The sequence below is a fragment of the Musa acuminata genome, chromosome BXJ2-5 (genome assembly GCF_036884655.1).
Source record: "Musa acuminata AAA Group cultivar baxijiao chromosome BXJ2-5, Cavendish_Baxijiao_AAA, whole genome shotgun sequence".
Taxonomy (NCBI): domain Eukaryota; kingdom Viridiplantae; phylum Streptophyta; class Magnoliopsida; order Zingiberales; family Musaceae; genus Musa; species Musa acuminata.
Window position 1 is genome coordinate 16,541,353 of NC_088342.1, and position 10,567 is coordinate 16,551,919.

Here is a 10,567-nt window from a genome sequence, read left to right on the forward strand (position 1 = left end):
GAATTATTTTTTCATGTGTTTGTTGTTTGTTAATTTTTGTTAAGGTGTAGGGATAGTTTTTATGTTCACATTAACTTGTAGCTTGGGTTTCTTACGAGTTAAATTTTAATATTCAAGTGTCTGCCTCTTTTGAATGACATTTATCTTTTCGGTTTAGTTTAACTTGTATTCTGTTTGTTCTTCTGCACCATAGTACAAGTTTTGATTGCTTCACTTGGGAAAAAGGGAAACATGTGCTAGGTTTTTGCATCTTTGACTTTTGTACTAGGACGTTGAGCACATTCTACTTCTGATCGTGCATCCGTAGGAACCTTGCTTCAATGGGCATGAAAGACCTGAAGACTCTGCTGGTCTGGATGTCCAAGATTGTGGCTTTCCCCAAGAAATTCCTGCATTAAATTCAGCTGATTTTGGCACCTTACAAGTCAATCCGACCAATCATAACATGACTGTCTTGGAATCGTTCCTTGATCCATTGGCTGTCTGTACTGGAGCATCCTTGGTTGCACAGAATCAAGGAAGTGTAGTTTCATCTCAAATTGGAGAAGAGCCTTTTGATCAGATTCAGCAATCTTCCCAACAAAATGATGTGCCAATGCAGGTGCCAGTTGTATTATCATCTTTGCTGGTTGGACAGTCTAATCCTCTCGTCTCCCAGTTTATTGAGAATTCAGTGTTACCAAATTCAGAAAGGAGATTGCAAGGAAATATCAGTGAAGATTTAACATGCACTTTTACTCAACCAGAATCAGTCCATTATCCCCTCTTTCCATTTGCACAGTTGATGCCAACTCAAGGGCTTCATCCTGAGCCATTGAAAAATGAACTGACTAGAATACGAATACATGAGGATATAATTTCTAAGATGCATGATGATAAGGTTTGTTTTCTGTTACCAATATTCAAATACTCTTCTTGCCATCATTTTTGCTCATTATCATTGATAGTTGTATCTTGTTATTTTTTGTACAGAAATCAAAACTTAAACTAGAGTGTGACAAGGAGTTAGAGCAGGTAAGGAGAAAATACGATGTGTTACTTCAGGATGAGGAGTCGCAGTTTCGTCAGAACAAAGAGATTCTTGAAACCATTTACAACAAAGTTTTCATGAATCAAGTTTTAGCTGAAGAGTTCAGGGCCAAATTTATTGATAACAAGGGAAGAGCTTCTTCGTCTTCGCAAGGTATGGAATGATTTCTAAATCAGCTTGGCACTTGTTTTCTGTTGATGAACTGTTTGGAAATCTCTCTTTTAGTATTTTTAAACATTTTTTTGTCCCGCAAACATATATGCATGTTACATGTGGCTTTTCTGGATCTTTAACATAGAACTTGATTTAGCATCAGTGCAATACTGTAAGTACCTCATCATTTCAGTGTCAAGGTGACTAATGCACTATTGCACTTTGATTAGCTCATTGGTTATGAGTTGCAGGTGGAAAATTTGATCAATGTTGCCGTTCTACTTTTAGGCACAGTTGTGCTTTACCTTCTTGTAATTATTTTAAATTGGACTGGGTTAGTGGAACAGATGGGAAGTTTAGGTAGAGTTACTATCGGCTACTCAAGGTTTAGGCATTAGTTGAGTAAGTGGCGGGATATATGCTGCCAAGATAACATGAAGCGGTAATCATGCTTCATGTCTTTTGTTAAGTGTGCATGCTTTGACATGACTTCTTTTAGTATATTCATATCTCCATTATTGTGTATTTTTCAATGTATTTTGTTGTGCATGTATACTGTATCAAATATATATGAATGGTTTAAGCACAGGCCTTCCGTTGGATCTTTGACAAAAAATGGTTGAAACATATCCAAATTTAGATTATGTAAATTGACCAAGATCCAAAATATAAACAAGCCTAGAACGAAAAGGTATCAGTGATTTGGAATTTTGGATGTCCTTTTTGAAATCTGGAAACTGAGACTATATATATCTACTTTCTGAAAACATGTTTAGATATATGAATTCATATGGTTTAAAATTTTATATAATACATTTATGCATGTAAAAGTCTGTTTTAGATCTTGACAATATATGTTTTTCTTCCTAGGCTTTTCATAGTTGCAGATCATGATTTATGAAGTTGATCTCGAAAGGGTTACTTATGGTGAAATCACCATGCAGAATTCTGATGGGATACCTTGGTGTATAGATGCGTATTTTCAAGTATGTATATTTTTGAACTTATATAGAAGAAGTGGGGATTGTTATGTTTGTGTGGTTCCTATAAAAGATCTAAAAGAATCTACTTTAATGTTTTCAATTGTTTCACATCATGCTTACTCAATTGTTTCGCATCTAAAGGAATATCTCTAACCGTCAAAATTTATAATTATAGGAGCTTTAAATGGTCACGTAAGAAAAATATATTTTGAATTTAAAGGGGTGCATGAGGGACTTTCATTACGGGAAGAGAAATGAAGAGGGTGATATGATTTTGGATTTTACCACTTCGTATAATCTTATAATTATAAATACTCATTTCAAGAGAGATGAATATTTAATTAGTTATAAGAGTGTTAACAACTAAGGTCAGATATCACTAGAGAGTTAGATAAAGTTATATGCAAGAACTATAAAGTTTCATATAGTGAAAGCTTCATGAATTATTAGATATTTATTGTAGAAAATGGAAAGAAAAGATAGTAGAAAAATTTAGACTAGATTATGAAATTTTAAAGATGATAATGTAAAGGATTTTAAAAATAGGATGGAATGAGAGATGGCTTAGAACCTACATGAGGATGATATTAATATTATTTGAACTATGATGGCAATAAGATTCGGAGCCTAACAAGAGATTTTTTGTAAACTAAAGATAGAGGTACAACCTTAAGAGAGTTGATGGTATGTGAAAGTTTAGAAAATAATTATTATTAAAAGATTATGCTTTGAAGATTGGAAAATTTATAAAAATAAAGAGAAATTTAAAAGATATATGAATCTAATAAAGAGGCAAAAAGAGCAATTAGCATGACAAGATATAAAATTTATGATAATTTTGTAATAAATTAGATACTAAATTTGAATATATATATATATATATATATATATATATATATATATATATATATTGAATTGCTAAAGCTAGGGAAAGTAAGTGTAAGGATTTAGATAATATTAAATGTATTAATGATGAAGATTAAAAAATACATGTTAATAAGAACAAATTAAAGAAAAATGGAAAATTACTTTTAGAATTATTTAATTATTCCACAAATGATTTAACTTTAACAACAGATAATAGTGGTTATCCCTAATGAAGTTTGGAAAAAGATTGAAAAAGTTTTGATAGTATCCCTATTGAGGTTTAAAGAAGTTTAGGGGACTAAGGAATAACTTAGTTAACTAATTTAATAAAATTTTGAGATTTAGAAAGATGTCTGATGAATGGAGGAAGGACTTTTTAGTGCCAATTTAACTAATTTAGTTTTGTGCTAAGATCAACAATAGAAGCCATTTATTTCAGGGATTGCTGTATCGCTCGAATTAGTATGGTTTGGGTGGTATGCATCGGTCCAGGCATGGACCAATACACGGACCACCCTGTTTTGAGTGGTCTGCATTAAAATAGTAAAAAAAATCAAAAAGTGGTGGGCCCTAGTCCATTTCAGCATTAAAAGAAAAAGCATAATAGGGCTCTTCTCGTGTATGAAGCTGTGACACTACCTCTTCGCCACTACGATGTTGTAGCGGTGTTGCCTCTTCGTTGCTTTACCGCTATAGTGACTCTACCTCTTTGCTGATTCGCCATTGCGATGCTGCAATGGCGTTGCCTCTTCGTCACTTCGCCACTGTGATGCTATAGCAGCACTACCTCTTCGCCGCTGTGATGCTGCGATAGCACTGCCTCTTCGTCGCTTTGCCATTGTGTTGCGATAGCGGCACGACCTCTTCGTCGCTGTGATGCTATTGCTTCCCTTCGATGCTGCCGTTGCCCAGGTACTGCTGCGCTTCTCCTTTTCTTTCATCCTTCTTCCTTTCTCCTTCCTCTTTAACCTCTTTTTCTTGTTTAAACATCGGTATGGATCAACATACCATGTGTCGGTACATCGGTACGAAGTAACACGTGTTGTGCTGCTGGTCAGTCGGCACACCGACTCGGACCGGCAATTCAAACCTTGATTTATTTATTAAAACAATTAATGAAAAAATATATAGAGAAAATGAAAGACTTACAATAGGTTTTTATTGCTTTAAAGGAAGCCTATGATAAAGTTTCTAGTGATTTATTATAGTGGGGTTTAGAAAAGAAAGGTGTATCTACTGATATATTGATGTTACAAAAGATATTTATGATAATGTAACCATTAGTCTTAGAAGTCTGTCTAGTGAGTTTTTTGTTAGTATAAGACTACATCAAGGATCCGCATGAGTCCCTACATTTTCACACTGATAATAGATGAACTTACTAGTACAAACCTCCTTATTTGACATTATTTATGTCTTACTTGATGAGAGTCTAATTGGAATTAATTTTAAATTTAAGTTGTGGACATAATGCTTAGAAATTAAAGGTCTTAGATCAAGATTGAAACTTAATATATGAGATGTAATTTTAGTAATACTATGGGAATAGACAAGAGGATATCGTCAAGTTGGATGGTAAAATGTTCTATTAAGTAAAAGATTTAGGTATCTTATATCAATTATTCAATAAGATATAGAGATTCATGAAAATATTATTTATAAAGTAAAAATATGATAATTAAAAAGGTGAGGGGCAATATGAGTCCTTTGTGATGTTTAAGTACCTTTGAGATTGAATTAATAATTTTATAAGAGAACAATGCTTTATGGATCTGAGATTTAGGCAATTAAGAATAACATATACAAAAAGTATGTTGAAGTGGATGCATGGAGTTATTAGGAAAGATAGCAAATGACATATTTTTATTTGTGAACAATTAGGTATCATCTCAGTAGAAGATAAAATTAGGAAGAATCTTTTAAGATTTACATGTGCTTAGGAGACTTATAGATGTGACAATTAGAAGAGATAAAATGATTACAAATAGGATGAGGACAGAGGAAGACCTAAAAATTTTTAATAGAAACTATGATTAAAGATTTAAATACCTTTATCTATATATCTGACTTTCAGTGATTTCAATAGGCGCTCGGGCGAGGCGAGGCGAGGCGAGGCTCGAGCGCCTCGCTTCATTTCTAGGCGGTGCACTTTAAAGAGGTGCCGCCTGGGCGCTTGCCCGAGCCCAGGCGTCGAGCGCCCGGGTTAAACCAGGCGACCGAACCAGCATTTTAGGTCTGGTTCGATCTCCGATGCTTTAGTTGGTTCAATCGAACCAACTAAAGCACTGATATCAGCCTTCCTCTCACGACTTCCCAACCCTAACCATGTTCGCCGCTGCTCGTTGCTACCACTACCGCTGCCACTATCGCCGCTCCTGCTGCTCCCGTTGCCATTGTTGCCACTACCGCTGTCGCTGCTTGCTGCTACCGCTGCCACTATTGTCGCTCGTCGCTCCGGCTTCCGCTGTCGCTGCTCGCCACTACCGTTGTCGTTGCAACTGTCGCCGCTCGTCGCTCCCGCTCGTGCTACCACTGCTCGCTACTACTGCTGTCGCTTGTCGCTCCCACTGTCGCTTCTTGTTGCTACCGCTGCCGCTACCACTGTTGCCGCTTGCCTCACCCGCTCCTGCTCTCGCTATCGTTGCTCGCTGCTACCTCTTCTCACATCAACTCAATAGTATACTATTAACAGTATATAAACATTATACTGTTAACAATATTTTTTTATTTATTAGATTAATAATATATTATTTTGATTTTAATACTGCTATTTTTTATTTATTTGAAATTATTGTTATTGTTTTGAATTTTAAGATTTTTTGTTAATGTGATATTGTGATTTTGTAAGATTTTTTAATTTAATATTATATTTTTATTTAAATAATTATATTTATTAATTATATTATATGTTTTTATATTTTAGCGTCTCGCTTCGCTTGGGCGAGCGCCTAGCGCCTCAAGCGTTTTTGGACCTTAGCGCCTAGCGCTTTTTAAATAACTTATGACTTTTACATAACCTATTGGCAGCAAAGATCGATGTAATTGACTCGACCCTAAATAGTTGGGACTTTATGACAAGAATTGTAATACCATCTGAAATGGTACGAACGGGCGATATGTACCAATCTGATTGTGGATCGATGCGCGGAATACTCTTGTTTCCTATCTCAGACGATCCGTTCCAACTCAAATAAAAAAACTAAGATAGTGATAGGCCTGTCCAACTCAGCATTAAAAAAGAAAATATACCTAAAATAGCAACCACAAGCCCTCTTCTTGCAACAATATTATCGTTGTTGCTGCTTCACAAGCCTTCTTCTCATTGCCGCTGACATCACCAAGCAATGTATCGTCTCTATTGCCATTCGACATCGTGTGAGCCTTCTCGTTGTTGCCATCTTCTCGTGATGTTACTATCGTCGCTATTGCCATTCGGCATCGCACGATTCTTCTTCTCGTTACTGCCGTCTTCTTGTGACTATCGATGCTGTTGTTGTCGTCATTGCTCTTTGATGTCGCTGCTGCTGTCTTTTGTTAGTTTCTATCACCCTAGGTACACTCCCACCTCTTCTCTTCTTCCTTCTTCCTTCTCCTTTGCTGCTTCTTCCGTCTTCCTCCACCGCTTCCTCTTTTAACTTCTTCCTCTTCCTCCACTTGTCCTTTTTCTCCTTTTTCTTCCTTTACGTACTAGCACGTACATGCTACCTAATAGAAAACACTCGAAAACATGGAAAACGATAGAAAACAAGAATCGGAAAGCGTCATGGACAAGTGTCAAACACCTTGGCCACATTGCTCCATGACAACATGGTACACCAATACTAATCATATGTACCGGTCCAACCAGATCACTAAAATGGGTCTAGCACTCGAAATGGCAATCCTTGCTTTATGGTTTTGTTGTTGTTGTTGTTGAACGACAGTTTGAACTTCATGTGAATCCATTATGATGAAATCTGATTATACACAAACAAGATAAGTCCTTTTCATGTGAATTGAATTTGGCCTCACAAATAAGCACATGAATTAAAGTTGGAAGTTGAGGAAGGAACATGTGATTGTGACTTTGTTTACTGAGTTATTTTACCAGGGATTGAAAAATGGCTTCAAAGAGCCAGGTTGGTGGTTTATCGCCACTTTTCACTTGGATTTCTGAGACTTTCTTAGCAGCTTGGTTCCTTAAGCAAATTGAAGGTCCATTTTTTTGGTTATTACGTCGAACATTCTGGTATCTTTATATGAAATCATTCGAGAAAAATGTATTTTAGGCATAATTTATCTTTCTTGATTTCTTTTTTGTTTTCTTTTCTTGCTCAGTTGTCTCTTTTTATGATTATTTGGTTCAACCTATTGATGAGCAGATACTAACATCATTCTTTTATTACCCTCTCTTTGAGTTCCAGCTCAGCGAACAATGCAGCAGTTACTTCAGTCATATCCCAAACTCAGTTTTTCCAGAGATCTGTGTCACCGTCAACCTCTGTCCGTACTGCACTGTCTACTGTACTGCCTGCTGTAGCCCCAACCTCACTTGTGTCGGTCAGGCTTCGAGCCTCATCCATTTCTTCTGGACAGATAGCCCGCCTGATCACTCCAGTCTACTCAAGTAATTCAGTTAGACCTCACTTCAGCCCGATGCTTCCATCCCTGGCAAACCTTCAAATTGGAAGTGAAACCCGTGCGCCTGCTCCACATCTGCATCGATTCAGAACTAACACATCCATGCCCTCTCAGAATCTAGTTTGTACAAATGGGATAACCAGTCAGCAGCACTATCTTGTGAATGTAGGTTCAGCTACCATGGAACAAGTTGCATCTATCCCTACGAGCAGGTCATCTGTTTCAAATACTCTATCTGTTTGTCGGGGTTCCTCCCCATCTGATGTTGAGTTTCATGTGGATACTGAGGACTCCGGACGAGCTAACCAGCCTAACTCGTCCCAGTTAGCTGACTTTACACCAAAATTCGATCGTTGGTCCTCAACTAATCGTACTTCAACAACTTGCGGATTGTCTCAGTCACGTTGATGTTGTTAGGTTGCCTTTTAACTCAGATGTAGTCTGTCTATCAGATGATGACTGATCTTTATAAGTTCCCAGTCATCCATCCTCATATTTTTATACCATCTGTCGATAACAGTTAATAACCTTGGAAAAGTTCGTCCTTCCAATCCAGTATAGAGCCAGAAGGAAAGACACGAGGCAAGTCAAGGAGGGGTCAGGTCTGGTAAATTTTACCCCTCTACTTGTATATCTATTCTATTCCATCCTAGAATTAGATAGCTGAACCAATTTGTTGTCATGGCCCCATTCTGATCTGTGAATAAGCGGGCCAAATTTTAACCAGGATGCAGTTAGCAACTGAATGGCAATAGTCAAATAATTGCAGGTATCTAAACATTAACTTGGGTCATCAACTTCCATCATAGAATCTTTTTGTGAGCTCAGATAAATATGGTACGTGGTATCTTGCGTGGCTTCCCTATAACTTCGATCAGTAAGAATGCTGTGCATGATTGCTATATGTGACCCAGATTTCTGTAAAGCTGTGTACCACGGAGGTAGTTGATTGTGAAACGTGTTCATGAGCATTTTGAGGGGGTTAATGCCATCCGGTGCCTTGACAAGTGAGAGCTTTCAATTTAAGCTGCTAACCAGAAATTTAGGATGAATTTGAGTGGATTATAATAACAGTTGTTTTCTCAATTATTTGTGACCTGAAGATTGGAGGGACATAGAATGCGTCATTAATTCTCATTATGAGTGTTTAGATTATGGTCATCCTTCAGAATAAATTTCCTCATCCTGAAACTTCATTCTGAACTTTCCCACAGGAATCGCTTCAATATAATTTAATAAATATATAAAAATACTTTAAATTATTTGCTTATGTTAATTTTTTTTATTATAATACTGTTTTTCGTTTATTTTGAATATAATCATGAAATTCATAAAACAAATGTGGTCTTGTTTCGATCTTGAATTGCATAAATCCAATATGTCTATCTTATATGATATGAAAAATATTGCTAATTTGATGCATCCAACGATGAGAATGTATGTATATGTGAGCTGGGGAGGGGAGCACCATCCCATTTCGCATCGAATACCTTATCGAGCTCTTCGCTCGAGGATCATATCTTCTCTCCCATTAGGAATATCTTCTACAGCTCCTCCCTCACCAACTTGTAAAGTGGGTAGGGCCTGCACTTCTCGATCCCACTCAGGATTGTCACCTTCTCGCTATTTACACCTTCAATACGCCTTTAGTTCCTCTGGTAATATTCTGGAAGATGGAGTTGTTGGCATCATTCTTGTCATTGATTTCGAATGCGTGTGTGATGATGACGACAAGCTGTAGCTTTTGCATCAACAAACAGGTAGGTGATTGTTAGGTTATGTGTTCCTATTTAATTAAGATATATTATAGATCTAATTGAATTCTAATTATGATTAATGATCAATTGAAAGAAAGTTTAATTATGATAGAATTCTTTAAAAGATAATTTTAATGGAAGAGATTCTTAATTATTTATCCTAGATCATTTACTTTCGCTTATAAATAGATAGACATGAGTTCCTAAAGACTCAAAATATAACGTTATATTACAATATACATTGAGAAATTACAAATATTTTCTCATCTCCTCGTAATTCTTATCCATCACTTATAGTGGTCCTGTGAAGGATATGAAAAGAGAAGAATGCGAGTTTAGTTTTCTTTATAGATTGGTATCAGTGTGTCTTTCGGAGTCGACGATGTTGTACTTGCATATTAGATAAATGTTTTCTGTATAGCATCAAAGGTAATATAATCCTAATCTTGATATATCGTTATTTGATTTCGATTTTAGCATTAAAGTTTTTTCGCATAGTAGAAATATAATTATAGCTTTTATGCTTACAATTAGTATTTAAGCCATGTTTTGAAATCAAATACCTTATATTAAAATATGTTAGATCTATTTATTAAAACCCTTCAAAAAGGCATTATTTGGTTTTGATTATATGTTGCTTGAATGATTTGACAATATTATTGATCTGTTTTCATATCTTGTCCATCTTATTTGATCTCTATATCTATTCCTCCATGCTTCTCACCTATTTGCGGACATTGTAATAGGTGGAACCACAACATGCTACTCATATTTGTTCAACAGGTTGCCATTGATAGCTTGTTATTAAGAGAAGCACTATTGAGGGTGATAGCCATAGGCGACATATGTGAAAATCAGTCGATTGCATGAGAACATCCACTCACCATGACATCCATGGGTGGTGGGTAAGCGATGGACAACAATTGCACTATCGGTGAGGACCTACATGTGTGGGCACAATGTAATGCAACAACGGCTACTAGAGAAGTGTTTAGAGTTTTATTTTTTATTAAATAAAAAGATATTTTTACCTTTTAAAAATTAAATAATTCTAATATGCCCTTAAATCATTTTTTAAGTTTTACCCTTTAGAAATAAAAAAATTCCAATATGTGTCCTTAGTTTATTCTTGCTAGTTTTGCCATTTGAAAATTAAT

General features: G+C 36.0%; 1 protein-coding gene across 8 annotated transcripts in view; it reads left to right on the forward strand.

The window, feature by feature from the left end:
* LOC103972918 (uncharacterized) overlaps positions 1 to 10,348 on the forward strand; it is a 93,157-nt gene extending 82,809 nt beyond the window's left edge. For 6 of the 8 annotated variants that reach the window (XM_065108971.1, XM_065108972.1, XM_065108973.1 and 3 more), the window contains 3 exons: positions 308 to 880; positions 973 to 1,183; positions 7,437 to 8,790. In XM_065108971.1, the coding sequence (XP_064965043.1) occupies positions 308 to 880; positions 973 to 1,183; positions 7,437 to 7,552 (900 nt within the window). In that variant the 3' untranslated portion in view covers positions 7,553 to 8,790. Of the gene's footprint in view, positions 1 to 307; positions 881 to 972; positions 1,184 to 2,053; positions 2,170 to 7,436; positions 8,791 to 10,156 lie in introns of those variants that run through there. The other 2 variants (XM_065108975.1, XM_065108974.1) reach the window with 2 other exon arrangements.
* The last annotated feature ends 219 nt before the right edge of the window (positions 10,349 to 10,567 follow it).